At 32.4% G+C, this 22,180-nt stretch overlaps 2 protein-coding genes across 2 annotated transcripts; both read right to left on the bottom strand.

The window, feature by feature from the left end:
* Positions 1-4,912: 4,912 nt before the first annotated feature.
* Positions 4,913-14,867, bottom strand: LOC108460901 (protein root UVB sensitive 5). The gene is made up of 15 exons (XM_017760599.2): positions 14,476-14,867; positions 14,343-14,396; positions 14,066-14,229; positions 13,824-13,924; positions 13,396-13,454; positions 13,139-13,185; positions 12,981-13,059; positions 12,832-12,904; positions 12,511-12,600; positions 12,315-12,374; positions 6,685-6,798; positions 6,161-6,221; positions 5,954-6,072; positions 5,783-5,875; positions 4,913-5,710 (listed from the first exon to the last, which is right to left on the bottom strand). Exons 1-15 carry the CDS (start codon positions 14,616-14,618, stop codon positions 5,483-5,485), a joined length of 1,485 nt encoding a protein of 494 aa, XP_017616088.1. The 5' UTR covers positions 14,619-14,867; the 3' UTR covers positions 4,913-5,482.
* Positions 14,868-17,763: 2,896 nt separating this feature from the next.
* Positions 17,764-21,234, bottom strand: LOC108457751 (probable envelope ADP,ATP carrier protein, chloroplastic). Its single transcript, XM_017756879.2, has 10 exons — positions 20,618-21,234; positions 20,257-20,313; positions 20,089-20,151; positions 19,927-19,983; positions 19,760-19,843; positions 19,522-19,590; positions 19,329-19,441; positions 19,072-19,241; positions 18,727-18,805; positions 17,764-18,205 (listed from the first exon to the last, which is right to left on the bottom strand). Exons 1-10 carry the CDS (start codon positions 21,050-21,052, stop codon positions 18,082-18,084), a joined length of 1,251 nt encoding a protein of 416 aa, XP_017612368.1. The 5' UTR covers positions 21,053-21,234; the 3' UTR covers positions 17,764-18,081.
* Positions 21,235-22,180: the final 946 nt, after the last annotated feature.

A 22,180-nucleotide genomic window follows, 5' to 3' on the forward strand; every position in this document is an offset into this window, starting at 1 on the left:
TATAGAAGAAAGAGAGAGAAACCTGTCGTTACTCCATTTTCATTTACTGAGTTCGATGTGTCTGGCTGTGGAGGTTCACTCCTTTCAGATGGTTGAGAAACAGACACCATTTGAACATCATTTAATGCCTCTGCAGGCTTACTAGATTTCCCACCAGGGCTTGGTTTAGAAGTTTTTCGCTCATTCTTTGATCTGGATGGAGAGCTGGAAGCTGTCTCTAGATTTTCTGATGCATTTTCTGGTTCAGATAGCTCTCCGCTGGCTTTGATGCAGCTGCATCACAAGGCTCGTTCTTTTTCAGTTGAATAGAATCAGACATCTATTTCCTTCACTGCTTTTGGAGGATGAGAAGGTTCTTTAGCTGTTTCCTTCCCACCTGTCTCCTCTAGAGAACTTGGTACAACCTGGGATGTTAAGTTATTTGATACCCTTGTTATACTTGGTTGATGATCCTTTGATTGATTAATAATGCTGGATTCATTCAAACTAGCTTTTTTTATCTTCCTCATTAGTGGCAGAATTGCTCGACTCTTTTTTATCTGTGATTAGGTCATTGGGTGAAGCTGATATCGCATTCTCTTCACGAAGAGAAATTCAGTGTTATGGTCACCATGGTTGCTCAATGAACTTTTCTGATCCCACTTGAGGCATTCGTCTTCTGAGTTTTTCAAATTCTGAGCACCCCGATTACCCGTATCATTGGCGACACCGTGTGTTTCTGACAGACATCAGATATCGTTCACAAATTGCTAAGTAAATATAAGCTTGGCATAGTTTAACGTACCTCTTACAACATGTTCGTTCCTTCTTCTCATCTGGTGGATCTTCCAAAAAAAAGCAGTCCCTTGCAGCCAGTTGAATGTTCGGACAAGTACCAGATCATGATTTAAGTGAACTCTGGGCTGAAGCAGCAGCAATGTTAGGTCCAACCAGATGCGCAGAAAACCCTGCCTGCAAATGGAGCGCAACTCTATGTTTGTAACATATCACCAGCAAATAGACGAGGTAAATGATGAATGGTGGAATAAGTCGAGGATAATTTCGAAATGTGAAAATGGAGGAATTAAATTTTAGAAAATAAAAATTAAATTTTAAATTTATATAAAGTATTTAGACTCATGATATATTTTAATCTTATTTTTATTATTTTTACAGGTTTAATATAACCTTATTTTGAGACACATGAACACATATTACTTCTATAATTTTTATTTTTTTCGTTAGCTAAAATGAATTTTGTGAAGAATAATATTAAAAAATTAAATATAATGCAGTATCCTCCTAGTATTATTAGGATTACAAAGTTATATTTTATAAATATATATTAGTTAGAACTGAATTAGGATTATGAAAATTATATTATATATATACCTTAGTTAGAACTAAATTAGTATCATCAAAATTATATGTAGAGTTCCATAGTTTCAGTTTAAAGCATAAGTCGAAAAAAGAAAAAGAAAATAATGTCAATTTTAATCAATAAAGCTGTGATTGTTAGAGAAGTATTTGCTGACAATTTAGAATAAGAATTTATTTTAATTCGAAGTGCACTCGACAACTATTTTTTTATTTCTATGGATACCGAATTTTCTGATACTATTTTCAAACTAGAAAAAAAAAAGTTCAATTAGGAAATCCCAAAATTAATTACAAGTTCATGAAAGTTAGTGTTGATGCTCTAAAGATCATTCAACTTGGTTTAACACTGAATTAAGCTATCAAGCAAGATTTGATAGTCTTCGCATCCTTCATTATTTTATACAAATTAAGAGTATGAAAACTTTTGAGCATTATAACCAAAAGTTGCTTGTCTTAGCATTGTACGGACTGATTTGAGTTAGAAATATAATTTTTAATTATTTTTATTTTTCATATTTGTTAATTTATTTGAAGTTATATTATTTTCAAATTTAGTAGATTTGTCAATTGATCCTAAATTATACTTATATACTTTATATTGTTTTTAATATTTTTATATAAAATACATTCCTATTATCATTTTTTTGCAACCAATAATATTATAATTAAATATTCGTATATTTGTAGATAGCACAAATTTAAAATTAACGGTAATTGATTTATAATCCTGTGATGTTTGTATTTTTTTAGTCACAAAAATATTTTTATATTAATTTTTTTAAAAAGGTTACAATTTTTTTCCATTTTAATCAATGAAGTCCCTCCTATCAAAGGACTTTTATTTTTGGCTATAAATTAAAATTTGTATTTATTTTAAATAAATATATTAAATAAACAAAATAAATTGATAAATCCATTAAGTAAGGGCGACAGGAGGGTGCAGGTAGAGGCCATATGTTCAATTCCTATATGGGGTTATAGAGTTCAATAGTTGCACTAAAGATTCAAGTGGAAGTGACCAAACATGGAGAACAATCAGGACCGAAATCAGAAATTTTTTTAAGTCGAAATTAAATTATAATTTTACGATAGTAAAAAAATAATTTTATTATTTTAATAGTCTATATCTTTATAATTTTTAAATAATTAAATTATTTTTTTATATTTTTAGGAAAAAATATAATTTTACTTTTATTAATTTAAAATTTAAAAATTTCAAAGGGTCTAAATAAAAAAATTATTTTAGGAGGTCAGGTCCCTTGCCAGCTCCCTAATTTCACCCCTAACATGAATTGTGAAAATGTTATGACCAAACAACCACTCGAGGTCTATGTTGTAGGGTTTTTGATGAGGAGTCCAATTTTATTAACTAGAATTTTATGGACAAAGCAAATGAAGGCAATCTCGATCCTAATGTTGGATGTGATATCTCAGTACAAGGCAAATGAAGCCATAAAGCAGTTACTTCTATGCAAATATCCATTACCATTTTATTATCATTTTGCCACTCAACATATTTGTATCGGAGTTCAAATAATTTATTATATTTATATTAGCCACATGCCCGTACCTAATAAACACATTTTGTAGATATCATACTACAATTACGAGCATCCATAGAAGAAGTGTTTTGATGGGGAAGAGGTGCCAAGGTTGAATGCCTTACATTTGTGTTTTAACACATTAAATATGAAAATAATATAATATTTATTGTATAGATATAAAAGTTTAAAGGTTAATGTGAAAAAAGTTGTCAAGTTCATGGGCTAATTTATATATATATTAAGCCTTAAAAGATACTAATAGCGTTAATCATAGGACCAAATTATCTACGGTTACAAGCATCCACAAATGGCGTGCTTTGATGGAGAAAAAGTGTCATGATTGAATGCATTATATTTGTGTTTCAACACATTAAATATGAAAATAGATAAATAAATATATATAGTTCAATAGTTTTAGCTTAAAGCATAAGTTGAGAGAATACAAGAAAAATAATAATGTAGACTTTTGTTAACAAAACAAGTGATGGTTAAGGAAATATTTGCTAAAAATTTGGAGCACGAGTTTTCTGTAGATTTTTAAATCAGATAAAAAAATTGTTCAATTAGAAAATCTTCAATCAACTATAAGTTTATGAACTTCAATGTTGATGTTCTTAATATTATTTAGCTTGGTTTAACATTCTTTAATTCCGAAATTAAATTATCGGATTTCAGAACTTCTTTTTGTTATAAATGGGAGTTTAATTTTAAAGATTTTGATATTGAAAAAGATCTTTATGATAAAGAGTCTATTGAGTTACTTAAACAACAAGGTATAGATTTTACAAGAAATAAGGAAAAATGTACTGTTTGAGAGATTTTGGCATAATGGGTTCGATTTTTGGGTTGTGTTTCTGTGAATTGACTTGGGTAACGTTTTATAGCGCTTATGATTTTGGGTTTTTGTTGAAAATTTTGACTCAACATTCATTACCGTCTGATCTCAAGTCTTTCATGCGCTGTTTGATTATTACTTTGATTATAGAATTTTTGACATTAAGTACAGTTCCAAGATCTTTAACTTACATGGTGGGCTAGAAAAGGTGACAAAAACTTTAAACGTGACTCGTATTGTTGGATTAAGCCATCAAGCAGAAGCTGATAGTCTTCCCATCCTTCATTGTTTTATGTAGATTAAGAATATGAAAGCTTTTAAGCAATGTAATCAAAAGTTACTAGTCTTAACACTGTACGGATTGGTTTAAGTTAGAAATATAATTTATTAGTTGTTTTTATTTCTCATATATTGAAGATATATTATTTTTCAAATTTGATAGATTTATAAATTTATTCTAATTTTTACTTATCTACTTTATATTAGTGTTATATAAAATACATTAGTATTATCTTTGTTTTGGCCACCAATAATATTATAATTGTATATTTGTCCATAGCACAAATACATTAGTATTACTGAATTTTAATTAACCCTAGGGAAGGGGCCTATAGATGGTTGCTTAGGTTTTGCTATGACAATGCCATTACGTGCCAAAGTTTAATTACAAAGAGGATGCCTTCAATTAAGTGAGAGCTTGAAGAAATGGGCAGAGATTGCTTTCTCTATAATTAAATTTAGTTTTTAATATTTATATTTTTATTAATTTAATTTTTAAATTAAATTTGGTCTTAAACATTTTTAAAAATCTAATTTGATTATTAATATTTCAAAAGAGTCTAATTACATTTTTTTAAACATATATACTTACTAAATCGTTAAATATTTAAATATAATAGTCATATGATAATCACGTGTATATCATGCTTCTTTTTAACTTTTTAATATATTTTTAAATTTTAAAATTTTTTCGTTAAAATATTTTTTATAATTTTAAATTATTTATTAATGTAATGTATAAGATAAATAGTGTCATACTAAAATAAAATACATATTAACTATCTTATCAATTGTCACCCTAACATAGTTAAAAGATTAATGTTTTAATTAGCATTTTCTTTAAAAAAACTATTGAACTTTTTAAAAATTAATCATCAAATTTAACTAAAAATAATTAATAAAAATGTAAATATTGAAAAACTAAGTAACCTATCAATTAGCTGCCATAATACAATAATCACAGTAGTGAAATCCCATTGACCATTACCAATGGAGAAAAATATGATATTAGCCTGGATTTTGATTCTCAGCACCGCCATGGCAGTAGCACGTTGCCAAGATTATTGTTGAACTGTTTAGATAACAACTCATTGATACCAACATTTAGTATATTGTTGAAAAAGAGTGTTAAGAAAGATGGTGTGAAACATAGTAGCATCAAGGAAGAAAGTGCAGTGATTTTCATGCTAATAGGATGAGATCCTATCACTCAACCTACGCATAATTTGCATGGTTAGACATCGAATGCCTTTGACAATACAGCACCGCAGATGGATTAATATATGATTGTTGCCGCATAAAAACGATCCTTCAACTTCAAGGTCCTCGTAGTTTTGCTTCAATCATTGCCTGATAGCTCAACTTGCATGTCTGTTTTGACCACTTGTACCCATTTTCAAGCATTACAAGGGCAGCTCTGGTTCCTGCTCTGAAAGAGGGTGTTTTGATCACCGTAATTTCAGCATTAAACAGGACATTCGTCAATGGAGATTTCCTTGGGGACCCTCAAATTAATTTGATGAATATCCCATCCACCTTTATCCAGCTGTTGAATGAATTCGTTGAACTTTTCATCCATCATGGACAAACTTTTTGCAAGCTGATCAAAGATATCTTCTGAGACATTCAAGTTCTCGTGTAGCCAGTAGGTCTGCCAGACACTACGCAAGACAGAAACACTTGTAGCACCCACCTGCAGTAAATTTTAGACATGATTAAGAGTTAATCTCAGAAGAATTGACTGAGTTTGTGTTAACACACATACCTTGAATGAAACAAAGACCTCAAAATCTATCTGCTGTTGGTTCACCACAAGAATATATTTCTCTCTTGCATATAATCTCAGGAGAGTTTTCAGCTGTTCTAGAAAAGAAAAAAGCAGCTTCAGTTGATTGTATTAGAATGTATATACAACCAGCAAATAGTCAGGCAGTACCATCGAGGTGGATCTCCCACTGCCTAGCATCTCCTCCATGGGCACACCAAATATAATCCGTGGCTTTATGAATCTCTGCCATAATAAAATATTTTCATCCCTATTGCAGTCAATGCATCCTATAGGGACAAATGAAAAAGAATGGGTCATTGCCGTTGGAACAATATCTTCCTTATAAGCAATAGTTAAAAAGGTATATAATTTTACCAGGCACTCTAGACTGCAAAATATGTGATTGTACTAGCATACGGGCTCGCTTAAGATTTATCTGTCACAGAAGTCAACAAAGGAAGATTAGTCTTACCAAAATCAAACACTTGCAACTTTCCTAAGGGTTTTATTTTGACCTTCATGCTCCCTGGTCAGCATGTGTATATTGATTCCAAGAGAGCATAAACAATTATATAATATAGATCTGTTGAGAGGTCGGAGCTTAAATGGTACCATCCTCCCCATGAATGACTAAATGCTATGTCATATAGTTGAGTTCATTCATGCGCAAACTCTTTAGTTTCCAACTTTCCATGGTTTGGCTGTTTAGGCACTCCGATGCATTCAGACTGTGACCCCATTAGGGTTCTCAACAGAATCAGGAGACAAAACCCTGATTAAGACAAAGACCAAATGTGTCGAGGATCTAACCCCCAACAAGATCATAGAGATTTTATCATGCATCTCTCCAGGTACAGTTAATGTTTGGCCTGATGTACCCAGTTAGGAAAAGAACATACTGTGTTAAATTGTAGAGCTGAAAGTGACAGATAACGCAACCAGAGGTGAAGAAGCCGCATGCTTGCCCATGTTGACACCAACACCGGATATGATTTAACAAGGCCAGGAGTATCCTGCATTTGTTGTTGTTGATACTCATTACAAACATGTTAAAGCTACTAAGCTAGAAGCTGACAACTGCTCAAAAATTTGACCTCCATCCAGAAAGTAATAAAAAAGGGCTAAAATATGCCATAAGTCCCTATACTCTTCGTAAATTTGAAATTTAGTCTCTATACTTTTATTTCTACGAACTTAATTCCTTTACTTTTCAAATATCAAAATTCATACTGTTAACACTGATAAGATATTATGTGCCTTGGCGTAGGATCTAGTCACAAGTCTAGACGAGAAAGAATTCTTGCTTCGACCTATGGTTACTCAAAAGGCAGATTCGTCCTTGACTGAACCCCCGCCCCAAACTAATGTTTGTGATAAAAATAAACTGCTTACTTTATTTCATATTGGCAGCTTTTTTATAGGCTGTTAATTACAAAGGGAAAGTCCTAATAGAATTCCGAATTTAAACTCCTAATAGAATTCCTAATTTAAAGTTTATAAGGAAATAAAAAACCTAATATAATAAGTAAAATTAAAACTCCTAAAGAAATTAAATAAATGTAAAACTCTAATTCCTATTCCTTCTCTGATATTGTTTTCCAATGAAAACATCCATATCATTACTCCCCCTCTCGGAGTTGAGCTTGTCGTCAAGCTCAAATTCAAGATAAGCTGCTCAAAAACTATCAATTGGTTCCCAAGTGGCATCTTCTTGAGGACATCCTGCCCATTGCACTAATAGTTCCCGTCGACCTCGATTAAGCCTGGTATTAATAATAGCTTGTGGAGTAGGCAAGGCCTTGCCATCATATACTAAGGGCACGTCTCCTACCGCATCTGGTTGAGGTCCCTTGTATTCTTTGAGGAAAAAAACATGGAATAAATCATGTATTCTGCTGCCTGTAGGTAATTCAAGCTGATAGGCCACTGTTCCTATTTTGTTCAAGACCTTAAAAGGACCAAAATATTTTGACAACAACTTGTGATGCTTCTGTTTAGTTATCGTCAATTATCGATATTGTTTAAGTCGTAACTAAACCCAATCCCCGACTTTAAAATTCAACTCTCTTTGCCCTACATCGTATGTGTTCTTCATTCGTTGCTGAGATTGCAAGAGTCTATCCAGAGCATTTTGTAAAAGTGCATCCCTATCTTGTAGAGCATTATCCACAGCTTCAATCCTTGTAGAACCAGCTGAATAGGAGAGAAGTCGAGGTGGATCCCTACCGTATACTAATTGGAAAAGGGTGGCCCTTAGGGTAGCGTGATATGAGGTGTTGTAGCAATACTCAGCTTCGACCCACTGTCGTGGACGATCACTAGAGAGGCATCGTAGGAACATTTCTATTGTTTGGTTAACTACCTCTGTCTGACCATCAGATTGGGGATGGTATGCTGAAGAAAAAGCGAGCTTAATACCACTTTGACGAAATAATTCCTTCCAAAATAGGTTGAGGAAAACTTTATCACGGTCCGAAACTATGGATTCCGACAAGCCATGAAGTCAGAATACCTCTACAAAGAAGACCGTAACAACAGATATAGCAGTAAACGGATGGGACAAGGATAAAAAATGAGCGTACTTCGATAGTCTATCCACAACCACCATAAGTACCGATTTCCTTTTTACTTTGGGTAGACCCTCCACGAAATCCATAGAGATATCAGCCCAAACATGTTGTGGTATTGGAAGAGGTTGAAGCAAACCTGCGGGCTGTAAATTTTGCCATTTGTGACGTTGGCATACTAAACAATGTTCCACAAATTCAGAGGTTGCAAGCTTCATTCCTTTCCAAAAAAAATCTTGACGAAAACGATGCAATGTTTTCAATCCCCCTTCATGTGCCATAGCATGTATAGAGGAAATAATAGTGGGAATAATTGGTGAGGTAGGTAAAAGGTACAACCTCCCTTTGAAGAAAATCAACCCATTTTGTGCGACCCAATCGGATCCCAATTCTCTTTGTAGAATTCTTTGCTGGAGTTGTGATAATTCTGGGAAAGTTTCTATTTCTTGTCTGATGGCTTTAAGAATTTCAACTTGAGGGAATAAAACAGTCATGAGGTGTGGTAAGTTTTCGTCTTTTCTAAATAAAGCATCTATAGCTCTATTCAACTTTCCTACTTTATACTCCACTAGGAAATCAAACCTCATTAGCTTGCTGATCCAATGCTGTTGTGGGGATGTCATAAGTCGTTGGTCTAACAAGTAATTAAGACTGAAGTGATCAATACGGATGAGGAAGTGCCTTCCCCAAAGATAGGGTCGCCAATGAATCACTGCCTTTGCCAAACCAATTAATTCACGTTCGTAGGCAGCCAACTTGAGGTGTCGATATGCAATCTTGCAACTGAAAAAGGCAATGGGGTGTCCCTTTTCTTGCAGTACGGCTCCAAACCTGCTATCTGAAGCATCACATTCTACCACAAATTCCTCCTCAAAGTTGGGTAATTGCAAGACTGGGACTGCGGAAAGAGAAGTTTTTAATTGGGTGAAATCAACATCAGCTTTCTTAGTCCAATTGAAGGCATTTTTCTTTAGAAGAGATGTTAAGGGTGCAGCCTCTTGTCCATAATTCTTGATGAATTTTTTGTAATATCCTGCCAGCCCAAGAAAGACTCGTAGAGCCGAGGTAGTTTTAGGAGTTGGCCAATTGGTGACATCTTTAATTTTAGTATGATCAACCTCAACTCCTTCACCATGGATGACATGACCAAGGTAGGTTACCTGAGACTCTCTAAAGAAACACTTGGATTTCTTTAAGAACAACATGTTATCCCACAAGAGTTCAAAAACTAATCTTACATGATTCATATGTTCAATCCATGTTTTGCTATAAATTAATATGTCATCAAAGAAGACCAAAACAAACTTACGCAAGTAAGGGCAAAAAATGTCATTCATCAAACTCTGAAAAGTGGAAGGGGCATTGGTAAGCCCGAATGGCCTGACAAGAAATTCAATGTGTCCATAGTGGTTCGGAAGGCAGTCTTTTCCACATCTGTAGTTGCCATTCTAATTTGAAACTATCCCGACCGTAAATCTAATTTTGTAAAATATTTTGCCCCATGAAGTTCGTCCAACAATTCATCCACTACAGGAATTGGATATTTGTCTTTAACAGTGCAAGCATTAAGCTCTCGATAATCAATGCAAAAACGCCATGACCCGTCATGTTTCTTTACCAAGAGTACTGGAGAAAAGAATAGTGATCTATTGGGTCGAATGATTCCTTGTAACATTTGATCACACTGCTTCTCAATCTCATCCTTCTGAAAATGTGGATATCGATAAGGCCTGACTACAATTGGTCCCGCTCCTGGTTTAAGAGTTATACGATGGTTACATTTGCGGTTAGGAGATAACCCAGACGATTCTTAGAATAAATGCGCAAATTTTACCAGTAGCTTATCTAATACTATATTAGTTAAATCCTGTTCTTGTATCAAACTAAGTCATGGAACTTCCTTTAGGTGCTGCCCTTGCCATAGTATCTTCTTTTTGTTTACTACAAATTGCATAGTTAAGGAGCTGAAATCCCATAAAATTGGACCAAGGGTACACAACCATTTAACCCCCAAAATCATATCAAACCCTTCTAATGGTATTGTATAAAAATCAACTTGAAAGTTGTCATTGGCCACAACGAACTGTACTGATTTACAAATGCCTATGCTAGGAACCAGTTCTCCATTTGCCACACATACTTGTAGCCCAGATTTTTTTTTGTATTTTCAGTCCCAATCTTGGCACTAGACCTTCACGTAGAAAGTTATGTGTACTACCCGAATCAACGAGAACTAACACTGTTTTTCCTGACACCTTTGCTGTTAGTTGTATGGTAGATGAATTCCAAGTTCCTCTAATGGCATGTAAAGAAATTTCAAGATCATCTACCTCATCATCTTGCTCAACTTCAATATCTGGTACTTCTATCCAAAATAGCCTTTTACATCTGTGTCCCATGGAGTAAGACTCGTCACAATTATAACACAATCCCTTAGCCCTTCTTTTTGCCATTTCTTTTCGTGTCAATCTCTTGATAAATGGTGCGAAAGAACCTATTTTGCTTTTATTCCCCATTGGTTTCGTTGTTTGCCCTCCTCCCTTTGCAGAGCTTTTAGTTGTTGGAATAATTGAAGTGCTGCCAGCGTTTTGGGAAGCTGACCAGTTTAGATTGGTTTGAGATAATATCTTGAAAGAGACTTTTTGTTTACGTTCCAAAGCTCGAGTCATATTCATTGCAACTCTAAGGTTTCCCGGTTGTTGCATCTCAATATCAATTCTAAGTTCCTCTAACAATCCGATAGTAAAAAGGTTTACTTGTTGTGGAGGTTTAAGATCAGTAGTCCTAGCCAGTAGTGATTGAAATTGGCATTGATATTCTTCTACCGTCCCAGTTTGTCTCAGGTTTGCAAGTTCCTCCAAAGGATTATTACTCATAAGTGGCCCAAACCTGACATGACAACATTCTCTAAAGCGATCCCAATCCAGATTTGCCTCCTCTTTTTCGATTTGATCAAACCACAATTGTGCCTCTCCTAAGAGATGAAATGAGACTAAGCTCGTTGGTCAATTGCTTGCCCAAAAAATTTTCGCATCTTTTTAACCATCGTAAAGGATCTCCAACACCATCATAAGTGGAAAACTCCATCTTAGAGTATCATGGCACCATGCTCCCACCGTGTTGCAAATCTGAATTTCTTTTCTTGCCTCCACTGCTGCCCTGTTCTTCATTATTTTTTTCTGAATCCCCTTTCGTTGTCTTTTGGACCGAAAGAGATAACATCGCCATCTGCTCCTCTAATGCTTGTTGCCTTGTAGCCATTTGTTCCATGAATGCCTCTAGCTTGGCTGTCAAAGTTTTTTCGTCACCCATGACAGCTGACTCCGATACCAAGTTGCTATGTGCTTTGGCGTAGGATCTAGTCACAGGTCTAGAGAAGAAAGAATTCTGACTTCGACCTATAGTTACTCAAAAGGTAGATTCGTCCTTGACTGAACCTCCTTCCCAAACTAACGTTTGTGATAAAAATAAACTGCTTACTTTATTTCATATTGGCAGCCTTTTTATAGGCTGTTAATTACAAAGGGGAAGTCATAATAGAATTCCTAATTTAAAGTCCTAATAGAATTCCTAATTTAAAGTTTATAAGGAAATAAAAACCTAATATAATAAGTAAAACTAAAACTCCTAAAGAAATTAAATAAATGAAAAACTTTAATTCCTATTCCTTCTCTGATATTGTTTTCCAATGAAAACATCCATATCATAAGACTATTTTATTAAATTCAGGTTCATTATAACGTCAAGTGAGTTTTTTTTTTTTAATTACAAAATGTCACGCCAACAAATTTAACAAAAAAAATTTAACAGTGTTAACAATTAGATTTGAATTTTGAATTTTGAATTCTGAAAAGTAGAGGGACTAAATTCCTAAAAGTAAAAGTATAGGGACTAAATTCCAAATTTGTGAAGAGTACAGGACCTATGACATATTTTAATCTTAAGAAAACTGCACAACATACCAGGATCAGTATGCCAAGAGAAAGACCAAGCAGCTGAGCAGTTACTTCCCAAACCTCCTCCTAGAAATTTTGTTCAATTAATTAATTACAAACTCAATTTTATTTTATAAAACAGTCATGTGTAACTCGTACAGGCAAAAAATTTTCGATATCTATAAAGAAGCATGCCTGCTATAAGCCTATACATTTACATTACCTTAGCAGACACCTCTCCCAGGTTTCCTGAGATAGCAAAATGGTTTTGAATCACTCGGAATGAAGGATCTTTAAGTCCTCTTGCTACTGCCTGGTCAGATTTCAATCTTCAGCAAATTAATGAAAAACAATTTACAAGACCAACTATTTTTAGCTTGCATTAAAACTGGCACAAGGAGCTATGTGTCTATTACTATAACTGGACTTAGGTATAAACATGATAGGTAGTTCTTCCCTGTTTTCTTTTATATAAAAGACATATTCATTGAGGATGACTTCATATAGAAAGAGAATACCAGGACTAGTATGCCTGGTGCAATACCTTAGCAAGATTGCCAAGAGATGCCAATGGTAGGAAATAGGCAGGATAAACTTGTGTTGTTAGATCAAATATGCTGCAAGATAAATTAAGATATTAAGTGGTATCTACCAATTCTTGTATAATTTAAGAACTCTAAAGTAAATACAAACCTTCCAGCACTGCCAATGAAATCCGCATACATGCGCCACTGTTTAGGATCATCATCAAAGAGATTTCCAAATCGACCACCTAAAGGGAGAGCAATAATAACTAATAAGTTTCATCACCCAACTTTTTTGAGCTTAAGCTCTTTCAAAAATTGCCAGACCAATGAATAAGCGGCCAACAGCCCCAATGCCATCTTTGGACACCCATCTGCACAATGCAAACAGCTCAATGACATACAAGACCATGTAGATTAAAGGAAAAAAAAAAAACATGATGCTTCCGTTATCTGTAAACCATCTACAGGATCAAGTCCACACACAATTGCAGAAAAACATTGTTCTTTTCCATTCTGGAGTAACAAGCATGGACATAAAGATTTCATGTCAACATAGATATCTAAAAATCATGGAAAGTTACCTAATAGCTGCAGCAGAAGCAGCAGCAGCAGTTCCTGAGAAAGAACCAACCCCAACAGCCTGCAATCCAGGGAAAAATAGTAATGCCACATAAGCTTAATAAAACAGAAGCAATGATGAATAAAAGATTCATCAAGATAAAAACTAATCTAGAAATGATATTGAAGCCTTATCTGCAAATTCACATACTCAAAAACCCACTCTGCTCAGCACCACCCAAAAATACACACTAACTGATACCAAATGAAATCAAATTATAATTATCGACACCAGAGAAAACTACAATCCTAACATCCTTCCCCTTTCCATAGAAAGCAATAATTTTACAGTCTTAAAAGCATTTTGTCTTCTTTCAAGCCAAAATGGAGTGAAAAATCCTACACATCACATACCCAAGTAAGGATAGTGGCCGGAGTTAGATTCACATGCCTTAAGAAGACTTGATGTAACTAAAGTGTGACAGATCCATCCAGTAACATTTGTGGGAAACTGTAACAACATGTATTGCAAGTAATCATCCGAGACAGACCCTGAATTAATTGAAAAAAGAAAAAGGACAAGCAACTGAGTTGATACTTGTTAAACAAGAGATTTGCTTATCTGGACAATGTTAGAGGTGAATATATAAAGGAAAAAGAACAAACGAAAGGAAATGTTAGGTGTTAGTTTACCAGGGAAACCCGCAGGCAAGATAAATTCTTTGAGGACTTGTGGTAGCCAAGACAAATTTGGGTCAGATAAATTTGATCCTTGGAACTCGTTGCTAGTTGAATCATGTTTCTCAAGAAAAGCTCGAATCTGCAAATCATCATCATCATCATCATCTAACATGTATCTGATCATCATAAAACATTGATCAACAGCAACCATTCAGATTCCAACTTTTAATAGTGCCATAGCCATATCCTTTCTACAAAATAAAAGGGAAATAAAAGCTAGGGAATAAACCTTTTAATAGTACCATATCGATATCTCTCTAATAAAATCACTTGGTCTTGACTTCTATGCAAAAAGAAAAAGAAATGTTAAATTGAGGGAAGTGAGGGAAAATAAAACAAGTGGTTGATGAAGGAGCAGGTACCTATCATTTTCAGTATGTTGTTGCCCACCTTCTTTTGAAGAATGGAGGGTTCGAAGATTGCCTAATCTCTTTTCGATGGTGTTTCTTGGAGAAAGAAAAACCGGTGAAGGGAATGGGAGTTGCAGAGAATAAGAGAGAGACATTTTAGGATGAAGTGAGGTTTAATAGATATTACTCGTTCATGGACGGTGGGTTTTGTAAGAAAAGTTGAAAAGATTCACTCTTTTTCACTGTCGGAGCTGAAGAGGAAAAGCGTCACCCTCTATCTGCTTTCTTTCTTCCTTAGCCAACCAAATCCCGGAATTTAATTTTAATAGCGTTGCAAACCCGATTTGAGAATTCTTGGGCAATTCGACTTCTCAAACCCAGCCCATTGCTCAATACTCAAAACGGGACATTTGAAGATTTTCAGAATCGGACCGTAACATTGTTGGGCAATCTACAATAAATTACTAAAATAATCATTTTTATTTATCATGAGTTATATTGTAGTTTTTTTATATTTAAAATATTATATTTTAGTCACTTATATTATCATATTATAATATTTTAATTACTGAGTTATTAACAGTATAATAGTAAACTAACATGATACGTTAATTTATGTTAATTTATACAATCGGTCTCCATATTTTTTCGCTTTGAACAATTTAATTTTTTTCTTTTATGTTTTTAACTTTTTTCCATTATCTTTTGCTTATCCATCTGATTTCTTTCTTTCTCTATTTTTTACATAGTTTTTTATGTTTTCTAATTATTAAAACTAATCCCTATATTTTTATTTTTTGAACAAATTAATTTTTTCGAGTGTGCTAGTTTGTGGACTAATTGTAACAAATAGGAAACATAAAAAGCTACATTAAAAGAAATGAAGAAGGGAGAAAAAGACAGAGGGAGAAGCAAGAGAGAATGAAAAATAAAAATAAATAAATAAAGTTAAAAAAACATAAAAGAAAAAAATTAATTGCTCAAAATGAAAAAAAATAGGGACCAATTATAGAATTTAACCTAAAATTTTCATTTGGAATGATAATTTAACGTGTCATGTCACTTATTGTTACACCGTTAACGGCAATTAACGACTAAGTTATTAAAATATTACAACACGATAACGTAAGTGACAAAAACGTAACATTTCAAACATAAGTGACTAAAATGTAAAGCAGTGGTAAATAAAAATGACTATATTAATAGTTTACCCTTTATTCAATAATATTAACAGTAATTATTATTAAAACATACAACATTATTTTAACTAATATGTTTTAAAACTAATATTTTTTTTATAAATAAGCTTTTAAAAAACTTTCTAAAATATTATGTATTACTAACAAAAGATTGAAAATCCTAAAATTTAGCAAATTTATTTCTTAATCAAATATTTTAATTGCACACTTTAATTACCTAACATAATTTTTACACATTATTACTATATTTGCATCAGCTTTCCATAAATTAATTTATTTGATTAATCAAAAAATATTTAATATCTTTGTCTAAATTTAAAATGAAGTAAAGAAGGGTTAAACGAAAATGATTTTTTGTATGTATTAATTAAAATTATAAATCTTATTATTTTTAGGAAAATTATATATTTAAAAATAAAATATTTTAATTAATACTATAGTTGTATATAAAAATAAATGTAATTATTTTAAAATACATAATTTCTCCAAAAACAATAAAAGATATTAAGTAATAAATAGAGTTGCAACCATTAATTTCATTTGTGTATAAAATGTATGTAATTCTTTTAATTATTCCAACCTCTTATGATTCAATAAATGTGATAATACATCTACAACCAAACATATTTATTATCAATAAATTAATTCCTTAATTATCCCATGTATGGGAGATGGTTTTTCTATGTATATTTATGCATTCTTCATGTTTAATAAAAACCCAAACTTGCAAAAATCCTTTCTACTTATAGTATTATTAACTATTTTCATAAACCCCAAAAAAAAAAATCAATGTTAGGTTTAGGGTTTGTTCTACTAGAATGTATTTTTGGGGTTAATTCTTTAATAAATGCTTTCAAGTTAATTTGTCATGCAATTTAATTCATTTAATTTTATATTCTATTGCTTTAAATCCAATTATTTTTTATTTTCTTATTTACTTCTAATTTTTATATTTATTTTGATTAAGTCCTTTATTCAAATATTTTAACATGGTAATTTCGTACTCCCAAAACCTTAAAATTTTATTAAATAATTAAAATATTCTACCCGTTTAATTTGTTTGTTTTATATTTATATTTTTTAATTTATGCATTTTATATATATTTTATTTTACTATTTTAAAAATGATTTTAACATTTTTAAAAATAGTTGATTTTTTCAAAATACGTTTAATAAAAATAATAAATAAAGAATTATAAATTTTCATATTTTACAGTTTTACAGTTTTTTACATTTTCAATTTCTTACTCTAGTTTATTTTATGTATTAAAAATTACGTTTCTTTTAATTAACATTAAAATATCAAATAAAATATCATTAAATTAAAATTTATATTAATATGTTTTAGTTTTTAAAGATATTATTGATCAAACATTACAAATTTATTTAAATACTTTAAAGAAATAATTTAATATATTTTAATACATATTTACAATTGACGTAGGTATGCAAACTAGTTACATAAGTAAAATAAACATTATGCATATAAAATTTTTAAACTGAAAATCCTATACCTCGCATTTATTTTGGAAACAAAATGAAAATGTAAATATGCATATAAAATTTTTAAGTTATTGATGGTTTTATTTATTTATTTATTTATTTTTATTTGAGTGAGAGTGTATTTATAAAAGTGAATAATTATTTTGAGAAATAGTAGATATTTTAGGATGAATTTTTCTAAAACTAATTTAAGGTTTTTAAGATATTATATTATAAAAATTTTAAAAGACTTAAAACCCTTACAATAATATCTGTTATTTAAAAATTATATATATATATATATCTTAGCTTTTTCTTTTTCTTTTATATAATTAGATTAGCCTTCGATCACTGTGTTCCAAATAATTATTTGTAGAGATTTTGTGGTTTAAACCATTTTTAGAAGAACAATAATTGTGTTCCAAATACCTTGAAAAGAAAATTGTATATTGAATATAAATATTATAAATATACATTTAAAGTGGAATTCACTTACATCGGTGTAAAAATGAAACCTCAGTTTCAAAAAAGAAAGCCAAAAGACAGAAAAATGAAAAAGGAGATGTAAAATCATTTAAAATCCAATAGCAAACGCAGAAAAGATCAAACATAGTAGTCGTTGTTGCAGCAGGAACAATTGTCTTACAAAATTAATTGGCAGCTTAAGCATTTGCTTGTACAATACATGATTACTTGGTACTGCAAATTTCGAACCATTATGGTGGAAATTAGATTGCAGTTCCACCACCTAAAAATGAACCAAAAAAAAATAACATCAAGCTGACTACAGCAACTTTTGGCAATCTAGGGAACATTCCCAGCACTAATCTAAGCCAGGAATTCTCACAAATACAGGGTGATTCTAGCAAACCGTGAGCTCCAAAGGAAAAATGGACACCAGACAAACTTTAAAAATGTGACTTGAAGATCATGAGGATCAGGGTTCTTCAACATTGGTTTCCTGCTTTTCTTTAAGGCAGTTTTCGTCCACAATCTTCTGAAACTCTTCCTCACTAGCTGATACTAGACGTTTGACAATGTCGAAGGTGGTAAGCCTAATGCTGCAGTTGACATGAGTATCAAATATTAGTGAAACTGCGAATTCATCACAAACTGTTCCAATTGTGCAGCAAGGATATTTAGCATCCACTCTATAGACAATTGCATGATCAAATAGACATTGTCTATCTGCAATAATAACGACATTGACTATGAAATCACTGAAACCACCTAAACCATGTATACGAGAACTATATTTTGAAAATAATGTGAAATAAGAGTTGCAAAATTACCATAGGATGGTTGAAACTCCATCTGATATATAAATATGTGATATGCTGTTTCTATGGTCTATTCCCCTACATTATGTAGATCTTAGAGAACTATAACGACATGAAAATCTTGCAAGATCACAGACAAGGAAGTATCGTAATCAGAAATTTGCTAAAAAATATGACCAAGGCCCCAAGATATTCTAGCTCTACATTGAACATTATGAATGTGGCCCATGCATAATTGTGCTCCAAATTAAACGGTAATTTCATGGTAGAAATCAAGATTGATGGAAAGGATGGAAGCAAACCTGCTATTTGGTAGGTTTTTCAATGCATTGGGGACAAAGCCTCTGTACAAGCCAATAACTCCTTCCCGTTCAATGATACCTATACAGCAGGGGGAAAAACACTATAGTCAATGAAACCATCAAGTCTCAAGTTAATATCTTCGGTGCAGAAATGGTAGAACAAAACAAATGAATCAAGGATACTCTAATCTGATAGCAAAATATGAAATTTTGGACTACAATAAATACAGATCATTGGAACATAACCAAATAGTGTGCTCAAGGAGAAAAAGCATGCAAAACAGTGGTTATAAATGCTTAATGCTGATATTGTAAATTTTACATTGACAAGTAACATTGACATACCTGGAATGGCTTCCAAAACTGACTTGTATGGTGTGCCTTTCATCTGCATTTGTCTTCTCACTGTGTCTAAAGGATAGCAAGTGACAGTAGCAGCAAGAGCTGACACTACAGCTGTTAGTAGAGATGCTTGAGTCTTCTGACGATATTTTTCTGGCAAAGCCCTCTTCACGCTGTTATCAACAGAAGAATTTATAAGACAGATTAAAGATTGAGCTCTCATATGATATGTTACCTAAAGCAGTATCATTTGGACTCACAGGTCAAATATGCAAAAGTTCACAGCAATATATGGAGCTATGCCAATGAGAGAAGGTCCAAGACCATAATAAAAGGATGCAAAACCTTCCTCTCGCAACATGTTCAAAGCAACCTGGAAGCAGCACATTAAAGTTCCATCTTCCAATAAAATGGTCATCTTCATGTTAGTAGCAATGAAAGAATTAGGAATACCTCAGACATTTTCCGGTACCCTGGTTCCACAGCTAAGCGTAGTCTGAGGACATCTAACGGATATGTTATCTATATAAAAAAAAAACAACCAAAAATATTGACATAGAGTAATCAACAAGAAAAATCAAGATTCAAGAGACAAAAATGAAGAACTCCAACAACCAAAGTTAAGTGGTCATATACAAATTTGAAATGCAGAAGTCTCACTACAAAATTCCCAAGACATTATATGACTTACAAAAGTAGATGTCATGCCAGCACAAGCTCCAGCAGCAAGTCTTCCAACAACGGATAACTCGCCGTCTTTTCCCTTGAAAAGTTTCTACAATTCAAAAGGAAATGAGAATCAAATGGGATATAGAGCAAGAACCAGCTAACATTAAGCTATGCATATTCTTTTATTACCTTGTAAGTTTCATATGCAAAGAGTTGGACAGCACTGTAAGGTATGATTCTTATCACCTGTACCGATTAATAGTAAATCTATATCAAAATTACCACAGCCAATTGAATAATCGAAATATACTAAAAGAAAACAATCGAAACCCGAAGAATTGTTTAAAAAACCTGAGGAAGGTTGCCTTTCCAGTACCCTTTAATCCCTTCTTCCTTCCCAATCAATGCAATCGCCTGCAATTTATCCCCAAATTTTCAATTATAATCTAATCCAACTACTTTAATCAGCTGAAATTCATAATTATCAATTCCAGAAATGAAATGAATAAAAAAAATCACCTCAATGAAACCAATAGCCTTTTTTGCACTCTCTTGCCCAGCTCTCACCCCATGCGTCTGTAAAAACATACCAAATGAAAAAACAAAATTATATTTTAGAAGAACAAAGAATAGATTCTGGGAAATGAATACAATTCCCAATTTTAATAAAACAATCGATGATTCAACTAAAATATGATAAAAATGTCCATGATTGCGGTAATTTATTTCTTAAACCCTACTGTTGTTACTTGATTAGTAAGCGACTGACTAACTAAAAAACTACGCGCAAGAAAAACGTGGTCAATTATTTTTTTCAAAAAAAATGAGGTAGGTAAAGAGTCCAGTTCAGCTTCAGAGGACCGAACGGCAAGTAAAGAACCTGCATAAGAAGCTTAATTCGATCGAGAGGAGCCGTGACGGTTTTGGCAACGGCTCCGGCGACGGCACCAGCTGCGAAAATGGCAGCGTCTTTCGGTACGTAAGATAGAGCAGCCAAAGGGTGGTTGAGGAGCTGCACCGTAGTAGGCTCGAAACCTCGTTGCTGCTCTCTCTTCTCCGAAATCGAAAGACAGGCAAAATAATTACGAGCAGTGCCACGGCTGTCGCTGAGATTGTAGCAGAGGCGGGCGTTGAGGTAGAGAGGGTCATCGAGCCTCGTGGTTTCCAAGGGAGAAAGATCCTGAATGCTTTGGAATCGTATAATGGCTTTACTTCTGCTTTTGGTTTCTCCCATGATGGATTGGGATAGGTAAGGGAAATTGGAAACTAAGGGTAGGTAAAGATATAAGGCAACGCAAAGGTTACTGCATAGCATAGAGAGTGGGAAGCAGAGAGACCAAAGCAATCAGTGAGCAAAGTCTTCGAAAAGTTCACATTTTATTTTATAACTGAAGTTATCTTGAATCGTCTCTTCAGATCCGCTGCTCGCGAGTCTACGCAATGATTCTCTAACTCCAACTAGGGCCGGTATTTCATCAAATTGAGTAAAATCCAATCAAATCAAGTTCAATTCAGTGGAAAAATTTTAAATTAATTATTTGAATTAAATTAAAATTAAATATATTAAATTAAAATTTTATTATAATATTATTAATTACGTTGGAGGCACCTAAATTTGAAATTATAAATATATTTTTAAAAATAAGATATTAATATGATAAACTTAATAATTAATAAACTTATGTAGACCAAAATTATTATTTTAAAAATTTTAGATTTTTTATATGTTCTTTAAAAAATTTTAAAATTTTTAAAATTTTGAATATATAAAATTTTTAATTTTTATAAATATTTTAAATTTTAAAATTATTTGTATTATTTTGTAATTTTTGTTGAAAGTGACCAATTTGCTTATTTTCAAAATGGACAGGGACCAAACGAGTATTTACACCAATTTGTTATTCGAATTGTAAAATTCAACTTGACTCGAACTTGAAACTTAAATTACTTATTTGAGTTGACTCGAATGGCTCGATTCAATTAACTTGAAATTCAATTTTTTTAATTTTTTTCGAATCGAATCGAGTTTCACTCACTCCTAACTCTAACTATGATCGGTGAATAAGTGTGGTAGTAGTGGATCCTGATGGTTATAGGCACATGTGTTTTATTATTTTAAAATGGATAAATTTTAAAATTATAATTAAGGGTGAGCAAAACTCGATTCGATTTGAAAAAAATCAAAAAAAATTAAATTTCAAGTTAATCGAATCGAGTTATTTAATTTTTACGAGTCAACTCAAATAAGTAATTCGAGTTTCGAATTAATCGAATAGAGTTATTCAATTTTTACAAATCAACTCAAATAAGTAATTCAAGTTTCAAGTTTGAATTAAGTTGAATTTTAGAATTTGAATAACTTGAATAATTCGAATAACATATTGGTGTAAATACCCCTTTAGTACTGTAAATTTTGAAAATTAGCAAATTGGTTTTTTAACAA

Source organism: Gossypium arboreum, chromosome 4, assembly GCF_025698485.1.
Source record: "Gossypium arboreum isolate Shixiya-1 chromosome 4, ASM2569848v2, whole genome shotgun sequence".
Taxonomy (NCBI): Eukaryota; Viridiplantae; Streptophyta; class Magnoliopsida; order Malvales; family Malvaceae; genus Gossypium; species Gossypium arboreum.

Coding starts and splice junctions, on each gene's coding strand:
- LOC108460901 (XM_017760599.2), bottom strand. CDS start 14,618: ATGTCTCTCTCTTATTCTCTGCAACTCCCATTCCCTTCACCGGTTTTT. Junction 12,905..12,980: donor TTCATTGGCAGTGCTGGAAG/GTTTGTATTTAC, acceptor TTTATCTTGCAG/CATATTTGATCTAACAACAC. Junction 6,222..6,684: donor CAGCTCTACAATTTAACACA/GTATGTTCTTTT, acceptor CTTCTGTGACAG/ATAAATCTTAAGCGAGCCCG.
- LOC108457751 (XM_017756879.2), bottom strand. CDS start 21,052: ATGCTATGCAGTAACCTTTGCGTTGCCTTATATCTTTACCTACCCTTA. Junction 19,844..19,926: donor TTGCATATGAAACTTACAAG/GTAATAAAAGAA, acceptor TTTGAATTGTAG/AAACTTTTCAAGGGAAAAGA. Junction 18,206..18,726: donor AAAAACCTACCAAATAGCAG/GTTTGCTTCCAT, acceptor TGTCAACTGCAG/CATTAGGCTTACCACCTTCG.